General features: G+C 41.1%; 1 protein-coding gene across 1 annotated transcript in view; it reads right to left on the reverse strand.

Moving 5' to 3' along the window:
• Positions 1–24,846, reverse strand: part of Ptprt (protein tyrosine phosphatase receptor type T) — an 805,504-nt gene that overhangs the window by 78,811 nt on the left and 701,847 nt on the right. Inside the window, exon 16 of the mRNA XM_059258971.1 lies at positions 9,088–9,278. Coding sequence (XP_059114954.1) covers positions 9,088–9,278 — 191 coding nt within the window. The remainder of the gene's footprint in view (positions 1–9,087; positions 9,279–24,846) is intronic.

Below are 24,846 nucleotides of genomic sequence, written 5' to 3' on the forward strand. Positions count from 1 at the left end.
ATAGTTCTATTATGTGGTAGTTCTATTTGTAGCCATTTAAAGACCCTCCATACTGTTTTCCATAACGGTTGTGTTTATTACATGCCCACCAACAATATGTGAGTTCCCCTACCTCTTGATTCTCCACTAGCATTTAATTCCTGCCTTAAAATAAAAATTTATGTGCATGAACGCTTTGCCTGCTTGTATGTACATCACATGTGTATCTGGTACCCTCAGAGGTCAGAAGAAGGCATCAGATTCCTGGGACTGAAGATATGGATGATTGTTGGGTTGTTATGTGGGTTCTAGGGAATTGATCCTGGGTGCTCTGCAAGAACAGTAAGTGTTCCTAACCACCAAGATATCTCTCTATCCCTCTATTTCCTGCCATTTTGATAACAGCAATTCTAACTAGGGTGGGCTAATAGCTGACTTTGGTTTTGATTTGCATCTTGGATAAAATTATTGTTAATCACTTAAATTTTTAACCAGCACTTCCGAATAATATTTCATATTTGTATGTTATTTTCCAGATGTTTTAGGGAAGAAAAAAGAAGAAGACTTTGTCCTTATTTTCAAGCTCAGTGGAGAAGCTTGCACTAGGATCTCCTGATCCCTTCCAGCTCTGAGCTGGGAGACAGCCTCTAGCCCCAGCCTCAAGCCCATTGTTTTAGTTATACACACTACACACAAGCATCTAGGAGGTTGTTTCTGGGCTAACAACTCTTTCCTAAACTTCAGTGTTAGAAGGGATAAATTGTAGATCATGATCATGACCTTGTTGATTTTGGTGGTGGTAGTGGTGGGGGTGAGATATAATGATAGTTTAGTGGTTAAGAGCACTTGAACAAGGACCCAAGTTACCAGCACTTAGGTCAGGGAATGCTCAACCACCTATAACTGCAGTTCCAGGGATCTGATGCCCTTTATTGTCCTCCACAGGCACAGCATAGATACACACAGATGCACAGACACAGACACAGATACACACAGACAAAGACACATACAGATACACAGACACACAGACAAAGACACATACAGATACACAGACACACGGACACTCACACACACACACACACACACACACACACACACACACACACACAGAGTGTACATAGTTTCCTCCATATTCTACTTTGCCTCAGCTCAGTGTCATATCTTTTGTGATAGTTCTTATTTATCTTGGTAACAGGCAACAAAGCCAAAATAAAAAATAACAATGCCAGTAACACCTGCCTGCTTTTTTCCTACAATGCTTTCACCCATGTGCCTCTAAAGCAGTAGTTCTCAACCTGTGGGTCACAAGCCCTGTGGGAGGGGATTGAAAGACCCTTTTGCAGGGGTCATAAATCAGATATTCTATATATCAGATATTTACATTATGATTCATAACAGTAGCAAAATTACAGTTATGAAGTACCAACAAAATAATTTTATTGTTGGGGGTCACCACAACATATAGAACCGTATTAAAGGATCATAGCATTAGGAAGTTTGAGAACCACTGATCTAAAACATTTTATCTAGTGTTACGCTATGGAATTCCCTTCTGTGGTGAGATACTGAGCTTCCTTAACACATGGTCTTCATTTCTTCTGTTCATTTATCTCTAGTGCCTGAAATAGTAGAAGGGACACCACTGGTACTTAGATGGTGTTTGTGACCAGATGAGTGATTAGAAAAAGCCATATACTATCAGACTTTAAAAGAGCTTCAAACTCCACAGTCAAGCATTTCACAGAGGATGAAACTAGGATTCACCCAGGAGAAAACCTTGTCTAAGACTATGCAGAATCTTGGGATCTGGGTGAGATCTAGGTCTTGATTCTTGGTTCAAGAACCTTTCTACAGAATCCTGAGGATCATTCATTCAGTTGGGAGGTTTCCTGTAGCAACCATAAACAAATAAATGCTGTCACCTGTGTTATGAACACTGTTGATAAAAATAGGCCAAAAGGATCGAGTTAATAGTATCATCCATGTGAGCTCTTTCCCAAGTTTGACACCACATGAGTCCAATGCCTTTTGGTCACTTCCAGGAACTGGCCCGTTTTCTTCCTGTTTTAACCCTGCCAGGAGAGTGAGATGAGCAGGTGGGAGCCTGGCTCTTCCATTTGGGCCATTATGATTTTGCAGAGTAGATGAATGACCATGTTTTCCCATTTATGATTTGAGCATCTGCCATTAATTTCTCATGCCTGTCCCCAGAACCCCTCTCATCTATAAATCAAGGAACTGGACCAGAGTCCCTCTAGCAACAGGATGTTCTGTTAATCTGTTACCAACTGGGGAGTGTACTTTGTGCCTGCTCAGGAAGCTTCCATTGCCATGGTTATGCGCCATTAGGAGGCTGCCTGTCTGACATCACCCACAGATGACTAAGCAAGATGGCCTCTCCCCTCAAAAGCTGTGCACATGGTGCATCCGGCCAGAGCTGGAAAATGAACAAATGTTTGCTCTTCATTAGACTGCATCATATTCCTCACAGCTGTTCCTTGTTGCCTTAAATAGTCTTAATGGAGCTGTGATAACCAGACACCTTCTGGTCACCCTACTGGGCTTATTCCATTCATTACTACGACAAGCTGTCTGGGTTGGATGGGGATTAACATACTTGTGTTCTTTGTCTGTATCACAAAGTCACCTCTTCCTGTTTTCCCTCATCTTTCCCAAACCTGCTACTCTTCTGTTCATCATGCTAACCTGCTTTCTAGCTAACATCTGTTCACATTTGCTGACATGCTATGGCATCTTTTGTTGGTTTGTTACTACAAAAAAGTGGGATCATCTCGGCTAGGGTTAGGAGAATAGGAAAGAAGAAAAGGTTCTGTAGTTCACGACCATGTCATGGTCTTTGTTTGAATGTAACTGTATTCTATCTCAGGCAGATTTGTGGGTCAGACAATAAAGCAGACATAGTGATGGTCTGTGGACACAGATATGGCCCACACCAGAAACTCCAAGGGTTTCCTAAGACTAGTGACTAGTAATTTTTAAAGTATATTTTAATCAACTAGAAAGCTTGTTGAAATCTCTGATCCCACCATAGCACATTTTATTTTAATTGGTCTGAAATATGGCCAATGCACTGCTGTTTTAATTTTTTTTTCCCCCAGGTTAATTCTAACCTGAAGCCAAGATTAAAAATCTCAGCTGAGACCTAGATATGATGGCAAGTGAAGTTAATTTGCCTTAGTCCTTCTTGAGTTCTTTTAACTATGGTCAATCAATTAGATCCTGAGATATAGGCATGGGAGAGGGTGCCCCAGAGACTTCTGTGGTAAGGAAACCTAATTAGTCTGGCCAAAAGGTTCTTATTTGGACTCTCATAATATTAGATATACAAAGGGCTCTTGGATTAGCCTGACCAATCCACTCATACTCAGTACATGAGGATATAAGTGAGAACCAAGGAATGACTTGCTGAAGATCACCTACATACTTGAGAAAACGGTAGGATGTGAGTACAAGCATTTAACTCTCAGTACAGAATAAGCCATGTATTACTTCAAGTAGTGAAACTTAGAGGATGTATATTGAGGGACTCAAGTTCCATGTCAAAGGGAACAAGATGACTTTACAGCTTTACATACAGAGTGTGGGAGACTCATCTGGGCTCTAGGCCCAGTCTCCATGCTTGGGCAGTGCAGGTCCATAGTTTCCAAGAGTTAGTGCCCTGGCTGCTTACTTGCCTCCAGTATCTCTTCTCTACTACAAGATTTAAAGTGCGAATCTACTTCAAATTTTCTGTCCCGTCTATGGCCCCCATGACCCCAGAATAAAATCCAAATTCCTTAGTGTGCCAAATACTGCCCTCTTCCTGGACATGCAGGTCCCTGATAATAACTCCAGCCCCAACTCCCTTCAGGCACTCTCATATTTAGTACATCAAGCTACTTGTGGTTCCTCTAACTCAATCTACTTACAGTTCTCTGTCCAGAACTTTCTTCTCTGTTTGTACTTACTCTTCTTATTTCTTTACAATTGGTTTAGGCTAGTGTTTTCCTGAAAACCACTAATACAGCTACCCTCAGGCTAGGCTTAATATGCCCTATCCCTATGGGTCACAGTAATTCTGGGTATTCCTTTATTGTAGCATTTTGTCCTACAATTAAAATTGTAAGCCTATATATGCCTGTCTTTAATCATAAACTCAGTTCTCCAGATGGGGTCATGGTTACCACATCTCTGCAGTCCTTATAGCCTCATCCAATGCATAGCCTATGGAAAATACTCTATATCTTCCTAAAGTGGGACTTTCAAAAGGCTCAGTCCAAGGTCCTTGTCTCTGTTGACATGCCTATTGACTTCATCTGGTACTGTGACTTTACTATTACCAATGTTTTCTCTGTAGCCCAAGCTTTTTTCTCAAGGTTAAATTCATATAGCCAACTGTTCTTACGGACATTGCAAACTCAGTTCAATTGAATTTCCAGCTGCTCCAGATCTGACCTCTGTGTAACTTCTCATCACTGTTGGTGGCAACTCCATCTTTCTAGCGGTTCAGGTAAGAACTTCAGAGTCATCCTGGATTCCTTTCCTTTACTTATATACCATGTATTAAGAAATGTTGTTAGCTCTCTCATTATGACATATTCCGAACCCAACCATTTCTTATAGACTCCTCTGCTGGCCCAAGCCAGAGTCACTATTGTCCCATCTGGGTTACCACATCACTGCCTTACCTGGCCTCTCTGTGTCCCATTCTCAACACAGTAGCTAAAATGAGTCTTTAAACATAAAATCAGACCATTAGCACCCATAGTTCTCACAGCTCTACAGTAAGTTTATAGTTTATTCAGAGTAAAATCCAAACTCCTTATACCAGTTTGTCATGTACAAAAGCACCAGGTCCCTCCTTATTTTTCCAATCTGATTATTTCATGCTTAGCACGTATTCACTGTATACTGACCAGCTTTCTTTTTAGTTTGCACATGACTTGCTATGGAAATCCCTCCCTCTAAATATTAAGGACAATCCTTTTATCCTAATCAATACTGGACCCGCTTGCATGTCACAGCTCTGGATTAGACTATCTCCCTTCCTTGTTCTATCTACTTTCTCTTTTTCTAGCAGACCATATCACCCTAAGATTAGTATCTTATGTCCTCTTCTAGAATCTGGAAAGTGGCCCTCCTATGAAGAAGTGGAGTCTAGTTCCTCTCTGCACTGGAAGGAGAGAGGCCTTTTCTTTGCTCATATCCAATGCAATGTGACATCAAAGTCTAGGTCATCAACATTCTGCAATTTTTACCTTGTTTGGTAGGAGGCTCACCTTTGGAGCTCTGAGCCACCATATAAAAAGTCCACACTATAAAAAGTCCACACTGGGAAGTGATGATGCATGCCTTTAATCCCAGCACTCAGGAGGCAGAGCTAAGTGGATCTCTGAGTTCAAGGCCAGCCTGGTCTACAGAGTGAGTCCTAGGACAGCCAGGGCTACACAGAGAAACCTTGTTGCAAAAAGAACAAAGAAAATAGCAAACAAAACCAAACAAACATAAGCCCAGTTGAAAGTTACCATTCTGCCAGGAATCTCAGACCACTCAGGAGGCTCTTTAGAGGAATTCCAATGGAAAACCTCCACTGACACCTCAGATGATGTCTGTGCCACTTATTAGACATCAGAATAAAGACACTGTAGATGATTTCAGCCCCTAGCCATGGAGCCTTGCACTTCAAAAAAGAGATCAACTGTACCTCTTGTTCACTGTTTACATCTCTAACCCACAGAACCAATTACTGCAATAAATCAATTGTTTTCTGTTGCTCTTAGTTGAAGTAGTTTGTAACACAGCAGTTATTTATTTATTTTCAGCCTATGCTTAGCTTCCATTTCCCTGCTAGAATACGAGATTCATGAGGGCATGAATTTGTTTCACTCACTATTGTATCCCAAATGCCTAGGCTAGTCCTTAGTAATAATGAAAACTCAGGAAATATTTACTGAGAAAATCTGGGAGTGATTGTGTAGTTAAGTTGGATTTTAGAAGGCACAGCTTGCTAAAGCTCAGGGTCCCTTAGATGTCAGCTTGTCAAATCTACACACTGGCATGAAAAAATAAAAGCAGAGCAGAATAGGGAGGTGACAGGCAAGGACATCACACAGCAGCCTATATGACAACAGAACTGGAGGCTCGGTTTTATGTCTACTCTGAGTCTTCAAGCAGATCTGTAATTCATGTTCAAGATGAAGATTCTGGAAATCATAGGAGCCTTTATGATAAAAGAAAAACACAGCAATGTTTCTAAGAAACTGGACAACCACATCCTACAAAGTAGCATATTTCAATTAACAATGCTTTCTAATTAACTCCGGGTTAATCATACAATGCTATTAACTAGAAGCAAGGCATGCTAGCTCACTAATTAATACAATTTGAACCAATGAGGATAAGGGTGGCCTTACTAGTGAGATTTCTGGGTGAGGCCCAAATGATGGAATAACATTGATTCTTTGTCATAAATTAAGTTTATTTCCATGCTAAAATGTTTGGGAGATGCTGACAGGTATAAAGAAGAATTAAACAAAACCAAACCAAAGAACAAATGCTGATCATATAGGAACGGATGCTTTAGAAGAAATATGCTAGAGAGAAATGTACCAAAATGGTCAATTGTGTCAGTATTTCTGTTCTTGAATTTTGGATTGAAAGTTCACAGAACCGTTATTTTATGCTTTGACCATTTGCATACCTTTCTGATAAACTATATACCTCTATTGATGCTATTTGAAACTTCAAGACAAATTATAATGACTAGGGGCTCATCAAACCACAATAATACTGGGCATGCCTTTACAAATAACACACCTTGTGCTGAGGTGTTTGCTCAACAAAGTGATCTGTATCCATGTGCATCAGCACACATACAAGGCTTGGGACCATTCATCCTTTTAGGAAAGAAGACCTAGAGATGATGAGAGCATTACCTGTAACTCTTGTTCCAATAGTCTTCCAAAACTGGTAGTCTTGTAACTATCCTGGCAGGAGAGGAAATATTCGAAAGAAAAATTTGTACCTTCCTGTTTGCTATGAAAATCCTGAAATGATGGGCCCCAATGAACCCCAGGCTGGAGAAAGGGAAAGTCTGAATCAGCTTTTGTGCCAACCAGAGGAGAAGTTTGCCTCTTGGAAAGATGTGCCACACAATCCTGGCAACTTAAATGGACACACACACATATCTCCTGGCTTCTGTTAGGTCTTTCCTATAAAAGGGCAACAATGCTGCACAACAATGCTGCAGAAAAGGCTTCAAACAAGAGTCTTTCTGTCCTTGGTTTGGGCAAAGTGTAAACAAATCCATTTTCCTTTATCAATCTGTGTCTTAATATTTTTTCAAAGAACAATGGTTTTATTTTTTTTTAATCTAAGAGGCTCTTGTAATAGACTGAGTACACACAGAGAAATGGTATTTGACTTAGATTATATTTGAAATTAACTGCTGGTTTTCCTGAGCTGGTAATTGCATCCATTGGCATGAATATTTTTGTTCTCAAAGTATGGCAAACACACCCCTCTCCACTGTTTTATATTCCCATAAAATTTTAGGAGCATATATGTCCTAGGAGCCACTTAGGCACACTCTTCGACTAATGAAGAATTTAAAAACTGAGATAGCAAAATTATATGCCAAGATCACACAGCTTACTGCATTGGAACCCAGCTATCTTGATCCCAAGTTTAGCATAATTTCCTGTCCTCCCATGACTTCAGAAATACTACCATGTAAGCGTGTTCTAGGGGTATAGTCTGAGGGATAAACTTAGTCCGGGCTGGTGTGAGACAAGGAGCCTTCACTCCACAAAGATGAACTAAACAGAACATATCTGGGTCATTGCTGCATGTAACTGAAAGGAGGAGAGAAAGAGGGAGGGGAAGAAGGAAGGCAGGGAAGGAGGGGGTGATACCCAGTGGGTATCATTTAACACATGCTATACAGAAGATGCTGAAGAGATGTTGGACAAGAAGAAAGGGGGAGAGGAGGGAAGGGAGACAGAGGAAGATGGCTGCAACCACTGTCCCTAAGAGAACTACCACTTCTTTTTCCAGGGAGGGAGGAGATGCTCTTTGGTCTAGGAAAATAGCTTAATGGATTTTCCTTTTGTAATTTTCATTTGTAAAAGGTAGGATCTGGGGCTGGAGAGATGGCTCAGTGATTAAGAGCACTGGCTGCTCTTCCAGAGGACCTGAGTTCAATTCCCAGCAACCACATGATGGCTCACAACCATCTATAAGAGGATATGATGTCCTCTTCTGGTGTGCAGAACACTCATACATAAAATATAAATAAATTCTATAAAAAAAAGGTAGGATCTGGTAGGCGGGATTCAAAACAGAAAGGAGTTTGACAAAGACAGCAGGAGGAGAAATTGTTTTGTATTATAAAGCAAAGAAAATGCAGGAGTCATTCCTTGGCTGCTGAGGGTGGTGCTTGAAGACACTAAAGGAGACTCAGGACAGAGGAGAAGATAGAGAACTGTGAGAAACTAGAACCCTAAGAGCCTTGCTAGCATGCTTCATGGTCAGGAATCTACAGGCTAATAATGTTAGATTCAGGCACTTGCCGGATTGGCTGTGGTTGTCTGACACTCCCTGCGCTCCTGAAATAACTACAGCATGTATTCATATCTTTTGTACTAGAGGTGCTTTGGGAGTGAGGGGGTTGTGGGTGGACAGGGATGACCACTGCAGGAGGGAGGAGGAGGTAGAGAGAGGGCACAGCAGTTCCTCTTGGTGACTTGATGGAGCATGGTGAGAACAGCACAGAAGCATGAACACTGGGCAAGAGGCGAGCAGGAAAAAGCAGGCATGCCAGATGTGGGGAGATGGGCTGGCTCTTCTACAGCCTGTGGGAAGAGGGCTGGAGCCATTCTGCATACAGAGTGAAGAATGGTCTGACTGTAAAATGTAGGGATTTGGAGCATGGTATTTCTTAAATTTAATCTCTAGGTTCTAGTTAAAATGTAAGTTTTGATTAAGTGGGTCTGGTGGAGCATTTCTACCATGTTCCCAGGCATTGTTGCTCATGGTCAGAGGCAAGGCTTTAGCACTCCAAATGTACCCGTGAGCTATTGGGGGAATCCTCACAGGCTAGTCTCTTACCTCGTATTCCTCCTTGAACCCGTAGCCCTGGCCTCGCTTCATCTGGGTGATGTGCTGAAGCAGGTCTGCCACTCGGATGGCCGGCTGGAACTGGTCCCGGGGGTAGCTCATCTCTACAGGGTCACAGGTCCGGTAGGGGTGAGTCTGAATGGTGAGGGTGGGCTGGGACAGCTCCCCACGACTGCCATCTGCTTTAAAGAAAAAGAAGCAGAACAAATCTCACTTGGGGGGTTTTGTTCTTTGCACCCCATCCCCACCCCCAGTGTGGCCTGAGGAGGGCAGAGGGACTGAACTGCACTCTACTGGCCAGAAAATTATAGAAAGACAAAGGACAGTGCTTCCCTGGCTTGGCCATGTGCACAGATTTAAATGGTGAAATAACAAACCAGTGCACATGGATGATCCTCGGTTCATTTCAATTTCAAGGGCTCATTGATTGTGTGAAGACAAAGTGACAGTTTAGTGACTATCCCTTGCCTGTCCTCAGCCCTTTCTCTAGGCTTGTTGAGTGCCTTGGTCAATACCAGCCAATCCCAGAAGTAGTAAGAAGCCAGGCTGACTAAGTCTTGGAAGAACCTTCTTGTTTGGGAAACTGCGGGCCTAATGGAATAGAAGGTGTAGGCTCGTTGCTTGTCTGCAGATGAGAGTCTCAGGTGCCTGGCCAGAAGATCTACGCGACTGCTTCTGGGCCGGCATGTCTGCAATCTGATTTCTCTCCTAGTTGGTTTCCTTTGGGTTGCACACCAGGAGGAAGTTTAGCTGGTCTTTGACTCCCAGTAGGCAGCAGGGACTCCAACCCTCCAGCTACTCTCTGCAGCAATGGGCTCTGTAACAGAGGCCACTTCCTTCCTGTCCTCTATTCTCCCCCTTACTACCACTGAGAAATGTCCCTGATCCCAACTTGCAGATTTCTCTAAATGTCCTCCTTTATCTCACCAGCCACGACTCTCATGGACATCCTCTGCCACACCCCTTGATATGGCAGTGGGGATATGCCTCAGTTGGTAGTGTTTATCTAGCGTGCTCACAGCCCCGAATTTGGTCCCCAGCAGCACATAATACTTGGTTTGCACGGGCTTGTCATCCTAGATATCCAAATGGGGAAACAGGAAGATCAGAAATTCAGTCACCCTCAACTGAACAGTAAGTCTGAAGCCAGACTTGACCACATGAGACCCTCTCTATCTTAAAAAAAGTTATAGCTTCCACTCATAAAAATATCTCTACATATTGAGTTGCTTTCAATACCTTGCATTGTTTGGTCACTTTGGAAACAGTTTCTCTTTCCCAGCATCATCTAGGCTTGGCGTGTTCACATCCTCTCAAATACTCTGACAGTCTCTGCCCTGGGGCCATTTTGTTTGTACCATACAAGGGATAAGACTTGACAGATGTGGCAGTTGATGTGCATATCCAGATGTTCTCAGATACTGAGGCTCCCATGCAAACATCCAGGAAGCCTGTTCCATGTGCATTCCCTGAGAGGCTTAGTATATATTCCAGATTTTTCTGCAGCTTCTCTTTTTAAAAGCCATGGCCCCTTCAGCTTGTTTGTCCTCCCTGTCACAATAACCCATCAGACAGGCTCTCTGGGAAAGCACAATCCACTCCTATACGACAACATCAAAATTAGTTCCTCACAAGACAGGATACTGGAGAGACATGTCTGGCCTGCAGGATAACCAACTGATCACACTTACCTAACTTCTCTTTGGTTTTAGTATTTAAAATATAATATCCAGGGAAACCTATTCGTTCTGAGAAAATCAGAGTTTTGGTTACCCTCATGTGCTCATCTGTGTCATGAATGAGTCAGGGTCACATTCTTCACTTTCCATCCTTCTGTCTGTTATCATTCCCAGGGGAGACTACGCTATGGATTTGATTAGCCTGAGCTTGAGACACTGATTGGACCATTCCTCATCAGGAGCTGGAGTATCTGTGTGTCTCCTATAGCTTCAGCATTTCCTGCTTCAATGCAATGAGTAGACAAGAGCTGGCCTTTGGGAATTAGCCCAATCACCCAACAGACAGATATCGACAATACAAGTTCATACACGGTAAAGAAGGGCTGAAATGAGATGTTTAAAAATCTTCCTGGCTGCACTGAGAATAATACTTCCTACTTCTTCTCCCATGGTTTGGTAATAGGTTGATACATCTTTACCAGCATTGATTAAATGTAATTCCTGGCACATATTGGGGTTGTGTCCCTACTACGTCATACCCTTGTAATCATGAGTTTGACTTATGAAAGCCAACTCAGTGCCAAGGATTTCTTAGACAGTGGCAATGTAGAAAGAAATAGAGTCCACACTCAAAGCTTGATGGTCTAGAAGGGAAAATATAAGAGCCATCTGAAGCAAAAAGATCAGAGCCTGAGAGATACAGACATGTTTAAGAGCAGAGAGGCAGGCATAAATAAAAACTATGGGACAGTGCTGTGGCAGATGATGGCAGGCAGATCCAGAAAGTCTGAGAATGCAAGGACTCTTAAAACCAGTGTGAAGCCATTGAGGGTTCTGCAGAAGAATGCTGTTTTTTTTTTTAAAGACTCACACTCTTTCCCATAGGTGTCCCAGCTATCATGCATTGGAAGCATCCTTCCAGTAAATATCACTCCTGCAATGGTGTGAAGGGATTGGAGATGGAGGTGACATCAAATCAAACCCTAGAACCCTTATTCCTACTTAAACACAATCATGTGGACACCACCACAGAGATATGCCATGCTAGTGTGGGATGTCTTATATGCTGTGAATGTATGTTGCTATGATTGATTGATAAATAAAATGCTGATTGGCCAGTAACCAAGCAGGAAGTATAGGCAGGACAAAGAGAGAGGAGAATTCTGGGAAGTGGAAGGCTGAGGCAGAGAGATGCTGCCAGCCACCACAATGAGAAGCAGATGTTAAGATACCGGTAAGCTATGAGCCACATGGCAACTTATAGATGAATAGAAATGGGTTAATTTAAGATATAAGAACAGATAGCAAGAAGCCTGCCACGGCCATACAGTTTATAAGTAATATACATCTCTGTGTGTTTAATTGAGCCTGAGCAGCTACAGGAGCCAGGTGGACACAGGAATTCTCCAGTTACACCCTGCCCCCAACTTTTCTAAAGGACTCAGGGTGCAAGCTGCATGGAAAACCAGCTGCCTGGCAGAGGCAGGCTTCCTAGGAGTTGGCACCTGGCAAATTTTTGTGAGACGCCAAACATTTCCAAACTGAAAAGGCTATCAATATGGATATTTCCCCCTAAACACATTGCTAGACAGACTGTAAACTTAGTGTCAGCAAAACCAACAGTGGAGTGGAAAATGAATGCATTTGAAATTTAACAACTTGTATTGCTGTAACATTTGTGATAATGCCGATGCCAGCGCTAATGATGCCATGAGGACTTGGAACCAAGGGATTTTCAAGGTTTATTAATTCAACTAGTTGGACTCCCTTTTCCAATGTATCTTACCTCACCTATTCCCTTATTAACCTTCGATAATGCAGAAGTGATGCCTTTTATCGCACCCCATTTCGCCAGATGCACTATGCTTAATTTTCCGTCATTAGGTTTAATGAAAACCCAATTTCACAACTCACTTCTCTCAGGAACCTACAAGTAATGCTACGTTTTTTATCAGCACCAATTAAAAAGCGTTATGATGTTCCTATTCAAGAGGGAGCCTTAAAACTAATGTGCAAGTCAGCCGCAAATTCAACAAGGGCGCTAGAATTCACACGCTGCCCATAAAATGTAACTCAAACCAGCTGGCCCAGGGAGAGGCCATTTTTCATTCTCCCTCCTCATCAGACCTTTAATTTTCATATTTCCCGTTTATAGGTCTTGCATGTTTATGTATCATGTAATAATATTTGGGGTTTCTTTTGCACTCCTTATGTAGCTGCTAGCCGAGCCTGTGAATTGTCCTTTGAGAATTCTCATCACTGTCTTCAGGGAGCTTGTGGGGTGGGTTCAAGGGTTTGGGTCACACTGACAAGATTTCGGGTTGACAGTTATCTGTCTCTCTGATTTCCTCTCTTCTGTCTTTCTGCAACTCTTCTTCCTTTCTCCATAGGATCCTGGCACACTCCCTCCCTCTAGACCCCATAAAGTCTACTCCCGACTCCCAGATCTCCCTGTAGTTTCAGTCACTAGATCAACAGCGCTACTTCAGTGGGCTAACAACTGCTTCCTGTGTACCTGTCTCATACAAAGCGCCATGTTAGCTACACATACACATAGGAGAGGGGGCAGGAAGGTGTGCTGCAGCAGAGATAAACACACCAAAGCCCTTTCAGGAAGAGGGATGAAGAGATAAGTTGTACACAAACAGGTCTAACAAAGCTAAGCAGGGACAGGTACCCAGGAGACAGCGGATTATGTGCTACAGGCTTAGGTGCCATGGAAACCTGCCGTATCTTTCACATTTCATCTTGGTGCCTCTTGCCATCTCTATGTATAATCTATGTTGGTACTGCCTGGTAGAACTTTCTGTGACAATGGCAATGTTTTCCCTCTGTGACTTGTAGTAGCCATTAACTACACGTGGCTACAGAGCAACAAAACTGTGGCTAATGTGACAGAGGAATTGAATTTTAAATTTTGTTTAGTTTCACTGGAAGCACCCTCATGTGGGGCCTCAGGAGATGATGGCTCACTCAGTAAAGTGCTTGCCAAACAAGCATGGGGTTCTAAGTTTGATCCCCCATGAATCCATGTAAAAAAGCCAGGTAGGCAAGGTGCCATACATATGGAATCCCAGGGCTGGGGAGGCAGAGATGGCTGGAGCATGCTGGCCAGCTGGTCTGGCCAAATAAGCAACCTCCAGGTTCAATGAGAAATCTTGTCTTAAAGAATATGGTGGAAATGTTAGAGTAAGATATCCAGTGTCTACCTCTAGCCTCCTACATGCACACACACACACACCCACACACTCATGCATTAACAGACACACAGGAACATATTTACTCACATGCACAAAGAAATACCCATATGTGGCATATGGGTACCTATTAGGCAGCAAAGATCTAGAGAAAGACAGGAAAGGATTTCACTTTGGAGTCACAAAGGAGAGTGAAGGGATCTATGGTAGACTGTCCAAGACTGTCCAGAGGAAATACTATGCAAGCCATGGATATAATTAAAAATGTTCTTGAGGCAACATTAAATAAGATTTTTATAAAAGAACACAAGCTATTAATTTCAATAGTACATTTTTAACCAAACATATCCAAAGAAATATTTCAATGTATGCTCAGTGTAAAATTATTAATGTTGTCTGTTACATTCTTTATTGATAGAAAAGTTTTGAAACCTAGTGTGTGCCTTACATTTCTGAAGTATTTTCAGTCAGTCTAGTCATATTTCCAGGGCTCAGTAGACACTGGTGACTAATGGCTACTGTGTTGGACAATGCAGGTACACACAGATATATCTAGAGCCAGATAAAATCCTAAAGAGAGATTATTTAGAGCTTGAGTGAACTCTAAATAAAGAGATATTGGTCTTGTGTAAGACAGCTCTAGCCCAAGCACTCTGCAATAAAACTTTGTACAATGACAGAAGGGCTCTATAGTTTCACCATTCAGCATGGCAGCCCCTTGCCACCTGTGGCTACTGAACACTTAAAATGTGGATAATGTGACAGATGTAAGTAGCTACATTTGGATAGCAGTTAATCATTTTCTAAACTTTACTTCATTATAAATGATAGTAAAATATAAAATCATGGGTATGTGGGCTTTGTTTCATTTTAGTCTTGGTTAAAATGTTTGCAGAACTATTTTAGAAATGATCAGAGTCTGCAGCCCAAAAGATGCTGAGTTTGGGTCCTGACAGATCAGGGCTGGGATCACAGGTTGATCAATCACATTTCTGTGACCTTGGCTAAGTGATAGAATTTCCGACCTCAGTTTCTCCACCTATTCTCCGTCATACAGCAAAAATAAGTGTGAGGACTTAAAGATACATTGTGTGATAACTGCCCAGCACAATGCCTATTACCAAGTGTTGCTATGGGATGTCTTTCTGTATGCTGTGAATATGTGTTGCTATGATTGGTTAATAAAGAAGCTGCTCTGGTCTATGGAAAGGTAGCTTAGAGGCAGGCAGGAAATCCAGGAGAGAAACAGGAATGAGAAACGAAACTATATACAACATCCCACTGGCATATGGGGATTCAGCAATGGAGAAGGAATCCAGGTGGTCTTTGGGGGTATCTGCTGCAGTTTACATATGTTTTGAAGGAAATCCTTCAAAGTTCACATGTTGGAAACATGGCCTCCAATGTGGCACCAGTGAGAGGAGATGAGGTCTCCTGGTGACTTCAACACTGGAGATGGTTGTATAGAGAGCAAGACTGACCTGTACCCTTTCACTGACTTCTTTTCTCACTACCTGCACATGCTTCTGCCATGACATCTGCTGTCATGCCAAAACACAGTCACAGGGTCCAAAGGGACCCTCAGCAGAGAGCAGAGGAGACCACCCCACCTGGGATTTTCAGTGTCCAAAATGAATTTATTTGCTTTATAAAATATCTGGCCTCAGGTATTGTGTTGTAGCAATGGAAAACAGACTAACACAGCAGAGTTGCTTCTCTCTCCTTTCTTTGACTTCTCTCTGCTCTCTTCCATTCCCACTGTTGCTGCCTGGTTCGGTTCCTTCTGACAGGAGCACTCCATCAGTATCCCAATAGCCCCTTTTCTGCTTTTATAGTTCTCTTTACACAGACGGTCAAGTCATCCTTATCAAAAGTCTTCCCAGAGTCAAGGCAAAAATTTCTGAATCAGTCGACCACATTCCTGCAATTTCTGATACCACTATCAAATTCTTATTTCATCTATCAAAACTTTTCTCAAATCCATGTGCCCTTTAGGACAGGAAAGCTCAGAGATAGGATGGCAAATATCTAGACTGCTTGCTGGGAGCACAGAGTCTGAGAGGAAAGAGAGTGTGAAATGAGGAGGAGGTTGGATCACCTGCTTAGTGTGGGGACGTGTTCAGAAGCAGTACAACAGGAACAGTGACAACAGTCGGGACTGTTATAACAGCAGGGACTGTGACAACAGCCGGTGTTAGAGTCAAAGCACTGACTCTAACAGATCAGTCAAAGGATCTGATGAACACTTGCACTCAAATAGGAAAGTCACAACTTTCCGGCTATGAGACCTCAAATAAGCTCTGGGGAACCTACAAGTTTTGTTTTTCATTGGTGATGGTGATGCCCATGATTACGTGCCGTCCACCATCATCTCTTTTCCCTCATCATCTGAGAAGATCACTGTGAAGGTTAAATGGGATCCCAGTGTGGGAAGCCTCCAGGAGCACTGGGCCAGCAGTCGGAGGCTTTCTTCCCCCCTCTCACCAAACACCAATACAACTGCAAGATAAATTCATCCCAGAACTGAAATCCAAGTCTGTCAACCAAGCGTAGTGCCAGAATGGGGAGGAGTATCTGTGAATTACAGCACTATCGTACTTAACATGTGCACAAAGATAAAGACTTAATTGTGTCAAAATTTCTTTAGGATTTCTGCAACTGTACAAAATAATCTCCAACTGATTTGACAAGGGAGTTCCCCCCACTAGAGTTGGAAGCAATTGTGGTTGCTTTGGGAAAGTAGAAGATAAAGCAATTGGCTTGTGGTTGGAAGTCGTGTTATTAAAAAAACATGTTCTCTGTTTGTGAGTTCTAGACTTATACTAGTGCATGAGATTTGTGACCCCCCAAGAGAGGGACAGTCAGTTCACATGCTAATCTCATACCCAGTGGAAGACCTGCTTTCACTCACTGTAAAGGCAGACTGAAGTATACTTTCTTGGTTTCATGTGCTTGACCAAATGAATAGAATTGAACGCATAAAAATAAACAACCTGCAGAATGTTACCTGGTGTGCATGTATTTTCAGAGCTGAAATAAACATGATGCAATGGACATCTGACACCAAAAGACTGTTCCTCAAGGTTGAAAACAAACAAACAAAAAACAAAAACAACAACAACAAAAAAAACAAAACCACTTTCTTTCCAGGCTCAGAGAAATCAAAGACCCCCAAACCAACTGTGAGAAGTAGGACCTTCCCCAGTGCTTTCTCCTCCTCAAACTTCTCACTGTGATCTTTGACCAAGACAAAGACCAAACAAGGCACCTTTGTATCCAAGGTGCTGATCCTGAGTTGTCCTTTCTAATGAGAATCGAAGACTCTGCTTTGAGGGGAAACATGTTCTGCTCCTCTGCACCTGTGCCTGGGGAGGGCTCATGCGCAGACATAGGTGCTGCAAATGACCATCACTCCACCTTAACTCCCAAGAGAAGGAGCCCAGAAGTCACCAGTGAGGAACAATGGTGGTACATTTGCTACGATTACTGATAAACACCAGGGAAACCTCTCTTTCTTTAAAATTAGCCAGACAGCAGTGGTGCGCACCTTTAATCCCAGCACTCAGGAGGCACAGCCAGGCGGATCTCTGTGAGTTTGAGGCCAGCCTGATTTACAGAGTGAGATCTAGGAAAGGCACCAAAACTACATGGAGAAACCCTGTCTCAAAAAAACCAAATAATAAATAAATAAATAAATAAATAAATAAATAAATAAACAAACATAAATAAGACAGAAATGGGTTCTCGTGAAAATACACCATGTTAGCTAGCAGTAAGGAAGATTGTGTTCTCTCTATATTTTTGAACTCACAATAGTTAGAAGATAGCAACCAGTGTTTACTCTTTGCTGAAGAGCTATCCTGTCTGGTAAGGACTCCAAATTAATTTGGGTCCCTACATCTTCCTGATATAGTCCAGGAACTTATTCCTAGACCTATGAGAATATCCTGATTTTTCTGTATGTCAATTGGGTGTTCTGATCCCCGTTGTCAGCCCTGCCCCATCAATGAAATGTGAGGAAAGTCTTAGGGACTTCTTACAGCTGAGAAGTCTAATCTAGCTACCTTTCCCTGCTGTTGGACACTGTAAGATCTGGGTTTGATGAGTAAAATTTCTAAAATAATTGTGGCTTCATGATGGAAGCCAGCCTAGGGGCAACACCAATGTGAGATGAGATGCCTGAAAATCCTTCTAGAACCAGTTCTGATACTCCCTTTTCTATTCTGTTATACAAGTCACTAAGTGTTCATTGAAGCCAATTTGACATGATTTCTCTTTAGAGCATGTTAGCTTACATCATAGAAAGCAAAAATGCATTTTTGAAATGCATCTTAGGAAAATGCAAGAACATATGAAGAAATAAAGGAAGGAACAGATTAAGAAGACACAGTTTTTTTTTAATTGATCATGTTCAGTACAGGTTAGTATTATAAGGGACTAGAGGGAACAGTGAGATCTCAGTAGGGAAGAGAAATAGAATAGATAGATATGTATAGAAGGATGGCTAGAACGGGAAGATCAAGTGGGGTTTGTGGGAAGGGATATGGGGGAAGACAGCTAAAATTAAGGAGCATTTGAGGGGCAGTATGGAAACCTAGTACAGTAGAAACTTCCTAAAAATATACATATATGAAGTCCATCTAAACAAAATTGCCAATATTAGGGGAGACAGGGTCCCAGCTGACTATCTCTTGTTACCAATGAAGCTTCCAGTACTGGGATTGGGTTACATCTAATTGAGTTGTTGGCCAAAGGGGTCCCATAAGAATCTCCAAACAACCCAGGCTGTTGTCAAGACCCTCCACAAACTGACACAAGTCCCCATTGCTGAAGATAACACCCACAAAATTTATTGAACATGATTGAGCTAGTGCCTACATAGATCCTTCACTTTCAGTGTCTTTAGTACAGGACGCTACTCTGCATGCTCTCAAAAGAAAAACATAAACACAAATTCAGCCACAAACCCTTTGATCTACAATGGTGTACTATCTACAAGATAAGCCAGGGCAATGGTTGTAAAAGCTTGTGGGAATAACCAACCAATAGTTGATTTGATTTAAGGTCCACTCTACAAGTTGGAACCCATACAGCACTGCATGGGTGACCAAGAACCTGAGACTAGTTACCTAAGATTTTTACCAAATAATAATGGAATAAAACAAAACAAAGAAAAAAGAAAAATGTGATAAAATGACTCCTGATGATATTCTGCTGTACTTGTGGATTAGTGCCTTGTTAAACCATCATCAGAGACGCTTCCTCCTGGAGCAGATGGGAACAAATATAGAGACACACAGCCAGACATTACATAGAGAGTGAGAGACCAGGGAACACTCAGCCCTAAATGTGATGTCTCCATCAGATCCCTGTCCTCAGAGCTCAGGGCACCCCATGGAAAAGGAGGCAGAAAGAGTGTAAGAGACAGAAGGGATGGAGGACACCAAGAAAACAAGACCCTCTAAGTCAACATGAGCAAAGCTCATATGAACTCACAGAGTCTGAAGCAGCAGCATGCACAGGACCTTCATGGGTTGCATGATGTATTCTGTGTTTATATTGTGGTTTCTAGATTAGGATTTTATGGGATTCCTGAGTGTGTGAATGAGTAGGTCTCTGATTATCATGCCTTCTCTTAGGCTCTTTTTTTTTTCTGTTGGTTTGTCTTGTCCAACTTCGATCAGCTAGTTTTTGTTTATATTATTTTATTTATATATTATTGATCTTATATATTTTATATACTATAAAATATATTATATATTTATTATATTAATTACATTATTTTCTTTTCATATTTTATTTTGTTATATTTCAACAAATGAATGAATGAATGAATGGATGAATGAATGAAAACCTAGCCACTAGGGTAAAGGTTAACAATCAAACTATCATTTATACCTGCTGGGAGAAGGAAGAAGATCAGTTTTCTACAATGGAGTGACACTGGGTATATCAACCACTCCAGGGCAGGTCTCATGTTAAAAGTAGTATTTGCCCAACATATAATGGACTCCACAGGTTTTTTTTTTTTTTTTTTTTTTTTTTGTGTGTGTGTGTGTGTGTGTGTGTGTGTGTGTGTGTGTGCGCTTTATTTCATACAGTTTGGTGTTTTATTTCTTCTTTTTGGGTGGTGTTTTGTTTTCTTAGTTTTGTTTGTTTATTTTTGAGAAAGAACTTAAAGTTGGATGGGAGGGAGGAGAGAAGATCTCGAAGGACTTGGGGGAGGGGAAGAATACAATCAAAATATATTTAAAGTTAAAATTGTTTAAAATAAAAAAAAATAATGAGGAATGCTACCACTTACAGCAAAATGCCTGTAAATGGAGGACTTTATGTTCAGTGGAACAGCCAGGCAAAGCAAGGCCAGAACCACATGTTTTCCATCATCTGTAAGAGCTGACAGACATCAACCTGAATGTAAACTAACTATAACCAGAGGCTGAAGCATGTGTGGCAGGAGGTGGAGTGGAAAAGACCAGTTAGATTTGATCAGCACATGCCTTATATGTGTGCTGACATTTTTCGTTCAATGTCATTAGTCTCACAATGAATAGATTAACCAAAAGTAAAACAAAATAATTCAATTTTCATTTTTCTTTTAAATATATTTTATGCTTTAGAATTAAAATATAAACACAGAATTTTTTATCTTTTCTTTCCTTCTTGCAACTCCTTCCATCCAACTTTCTCCCCCCTCCCCTTCAAATCCATAGCTTCTTTTTATCTAATTGTTATTATATAAATGTCTAAGTGTATTAATACAACTTGCTCAGTTCATTTAGTGTTGCATGCATGTATATTATTTCAGAACTGGTCACTTGGTATGCGATAATCAACTGGGGGCTTACCCTGGGGATGACTTTCTCCTGCTCTCAGCAGTGCTTAGTTACCTGTAGTTCTTTGTCTAGGGGAGGCCCCATGAGACAGCCCCCTTCTCTAATAGCATATTTATTGTGTAGTCATTGTTCAGGTCCCATTTAGGTAACCATACCATTAAGGTGTCATGGGTGGAGTTACAACTACAACTTCAAATTTTTATTAGGAGGAAAGAAAAGACTGCTGAGGAACCAATGAAACAAACACAATGCAAAGTTAAGGAGGACACTAGATTTTACGAGAACAAGGAACAGGCAGAAACGTGTGGACAGTTCATTTGAGAAACTTCCAGATCAAAGGTGAGGAAATGAGAACAAAGGGCTATGTGTTCCCTCTGTATCTATCATCTAGTCATGTGTGCTCATGTGTAAGTGAGACAGAGATGCTTTCAGGGAAAAGGAAACAGACAGACAAATGACAGATAATCGTGTTACTAAAGAAGAGAACAGGATAAGTGAACAAGGGCAATAATGAAGAACACCATGTGAACACAGCTCCTGGCAGAAAGGAAGAAAAAAAAACCCCAGAAAACCAAGATCTTCAAATACAGTGCTCCCACATACAATTCAAAATTAGAACCTATAGCTTGATCCAGCTGTTTAAACATCATTGATGTAGAAAGACTCAGACAAACATTTAGGCTGGAGAAAACAATCGCTAAAAGAAACAGCATTACTGTATCTTCTCTTGCCCAATTTTAAATGCCAGACAGCAGTGAAATAAAAATCTCAAAGGGGAAATGATATGAATCCAAGATTACATACTGAAACAAGTTCTTTTTCAATTCTAAGGTTACAGACAGGCATTCTCTGCACACAAAGCTTCCAGTTATACTGGGGGGGGGGGGGTTCTTTCCCAGAGGTTTGGGTAGGTGAGAAACAAGAAAAACAAACAAAATCAAAACAAAACCCATGAGAACTAAGGAAGTCATGTTATAAAAGAACTGATATTGTAAACACTAAAAGTCAGTTAAATATAGATATGAGCATAAAAGTCACAATAACTATTAAACAGAATGAAGAACATAATTTTAAGGAAAAATCATACAAAAATTATACTGCAAAATTTTGTTGCTAAAATTTCTAATTTTATCAATAAAAACAAATTTATAGCCAAAAATAAAAATTATGTAAACTTATTTATTTTTATTATTGAACAATCAATGTACAGTATTTTAATCTTGGTATTCTTAATTAAAGTATGTAATTTTCTGGACATATTGTAAAAGAGTATGTGTGGGTAAGTCAACGATATCAGCATATAAAAAGAGAGTTCACGTTTCAGATAGAGACCAAAAGCAGAAAGAGAAGACTCTGGATTGAATTCTATTACATGAGACTCTGGGGTCAATATTTATGTGCTTAGGTTGGGGAGGTGTCCAAGCTTGATGCACAAGCATGAGGACCCCAGTTTGGATCCCAGCCTCCATGCAAAAGGCCAGCCATGCCGTTCACAGTTGTCATCCCACCCCTTGGAAGAACAGAGGGGGAGCAGGAGGATTTCTAGGGCTTGTTAGCTGCCAGCTTAGTCCCCCACACCCTCAAAGGCTCCAGGTTCAGTGAGAGACCCTGTGACCCCGTCTAAAGGGAATAAGGCAAATGCTGTGATAAAACAGGACAGGTGAGGTCCTCCTCCAGCCTGTACATCTACGCACACAAACATCACCAAAACACACACACACACACACACACACACACACACACACACACACACACAAATAAGTAAATAAATAAATAAACAAACAACAAAAACCAACCAACCAACCAAACAAACAAACAACAAAAAACACCAACCAACCAACCAAACAAACAAACAAAAAAACCCAACAACACTTGTACCTGGTGTGATAGAGCTACTGTAAACCTAGAAATCAATTTATAAACCTCAAGACCACTGGAAATCTCTCTGATCTCACAGGCAAACAAGAAACCAGCCTGCAGAGGCATTTTCATAATCTAAGACGCATTAGTTAACTTAGAACAAAACCGTCTCCACTAAAGATGAACTCAGTAGAAAAATAAAATATAGAAAATGACAAGTTTATCCCCAGGAGGGAGAAGCTGCAGACATGATGCTGAAAAACACACCTCCAAGGAACTGAAAATAATAAAACAATTGGAGACACCATAAAATAAATACATTTGTATGGATTAAAAAGGGGAGAAAAGAAAGAAATATGAACTTGTAATGGTATGAGACACACAGCAGAGATAGAGAGGTAGGTTTGAAAAACACAAAATCAACATCGAGAAATGAAAAGTATAGTCATTGAAAGTAGAAAGTACATAAAATATACAAAAACTGAAGGTAATAGGATGTGGAGAAGTTAAGGATGCAGTAGAAAGGCTGAAGCAAAGGAAAAATCTGTCTCTCAACTTTGAAAATAGTAAATTAATAACAAACTTTTTATAAAAAAAATGATTTTGGAAAAAAATCCCAGATAAACTGGTTAGCTAATGCTAGATTGGTAGAGCATGTTTAGCTGGTGAATGAGCAGTGCTGGGGGAGCCACAGCATACAGCTTAGTGTTCTTGTGGACAAGGCCAGGGCCAGACAGTGTGGATTCAAAGGCAGTCATGAGATCAGACACCGTGCTTCTTTTTGTCCTTCTCTCAAAGCTGACATCTGCACAGCTGCCATTAAATGTCCTGAACATTTAATCAGGAAACGGATGGACCACAGTCTAGATGCAAAAACAGCTCTGTCCCTTGGTTTCTCATGCAGCAGAACTCCAGCCTTGATGTCCCTTCACTGTGTCTATGCTGAGGGCTAGTGACTGCCTCAACAACGAAAACAAGTGTCTTTCAGGGAAATACTGTATTTTGTCATGGACTCAACAATGGATTCCCACCTCTCCCAGCAGCCCTCTAATCTAGGCTTTCACAGGACCATAACAGTCAGTTGACTATATATGCTGTACAATCCTCAAATTTAGATTGTGCCATTCATTCGACAGCAGTGCTCTGGTGACCCATATGCTTCCGATTAAAGATCACCAGTCCTGACTGGTACAAGTTATCAGCATTTGGGTTGTTATTTTTGTTCAGAGTAGACAACTAACTGAGAAGTTTCACTCATCTGGTCTGCAAGAAATAAGCAAATTATCAGTGTGTGGACTTAGTGTTCTAGTAGCTAAGACAGAGCTGGGAAAGCAGACCCATTTCAGTGTTTCCTTTGTAGGTCAGAGTGAATTGGGGCACTGGGAAGGGTTTCATGAACATACACATGGTGTGTGTGTGTGTGTGTGTGTGTGTGTGTGTGTGTGTGTAGGGTTTTATGTGTATGTTCTGTCATCTTCTACTTCTGCTCCAACCAGATCTAATTGGCTTCATAAATGTTTTAGAAAATAAATTTTTTGAGAGAATTTTATTTGATGAATGGGTTTCACTATTAATTTTTTGAAAACTTTGATTTCTTTTTTTGTCACAATTTTATGGAAGTCAGTAGAAAATAGCAGAAGAGTTAATACCAGTGTGCTTCAGCATGGGTTTTATACACTTAATATAATTGAAGCCAAAATGAAGGGTATTGGGCGTGTCAGAAACTGTGTGAAGGGTGTTCTCCGGTCTTAACCACTCATGGTTCTAATGGGAAATAAGGACGAAAGCTGAAGGGTGGGTATGGAAGCCTGAAAACATATTGTTGGACCACAAAGAGGAAAGGATATAATTGTGGGCTTTTAAGATGTTTTAGCTCAATGGGAACAAGAGTCCTTTTTGTAAGATATGTCTACTGCTCCATTCTTGTATGTGCTCTATTCATTTTCACTTTCAGAGTCATTTATGTTAGAAAATAATGGACCTGGAAAAATGCTGAACTTTGACCTGCAAAAAAAAAATACCCCAAAGGAGACAATGAAATACCATTCTAAAATGTTGTACAAACTAATGAAAAAACATGGTAAAAATATTGGCTGGTGGGGAACAGCCTTTGGGGAGTATATTGTTTACTAGGGGAGACAAGAGTATGCCAAGGAAGAAGAAAGTGTAAGGTTGCTG

Source organism: Peromyscus eremicus, chromosome 4, assembly GCF_949786415.1.
Source record: "Peromyscus eremicus chromosome 4, PerEre_H2_v1, whole genome shotgun sequence".
In the NCBI taxonomy this organism is placed as follows: Eukaryota; Metazoa; Chordata; class Mammalia; order Rodentia; family Cricetidae; genus Peromyscus; species Peromyscus eremicus.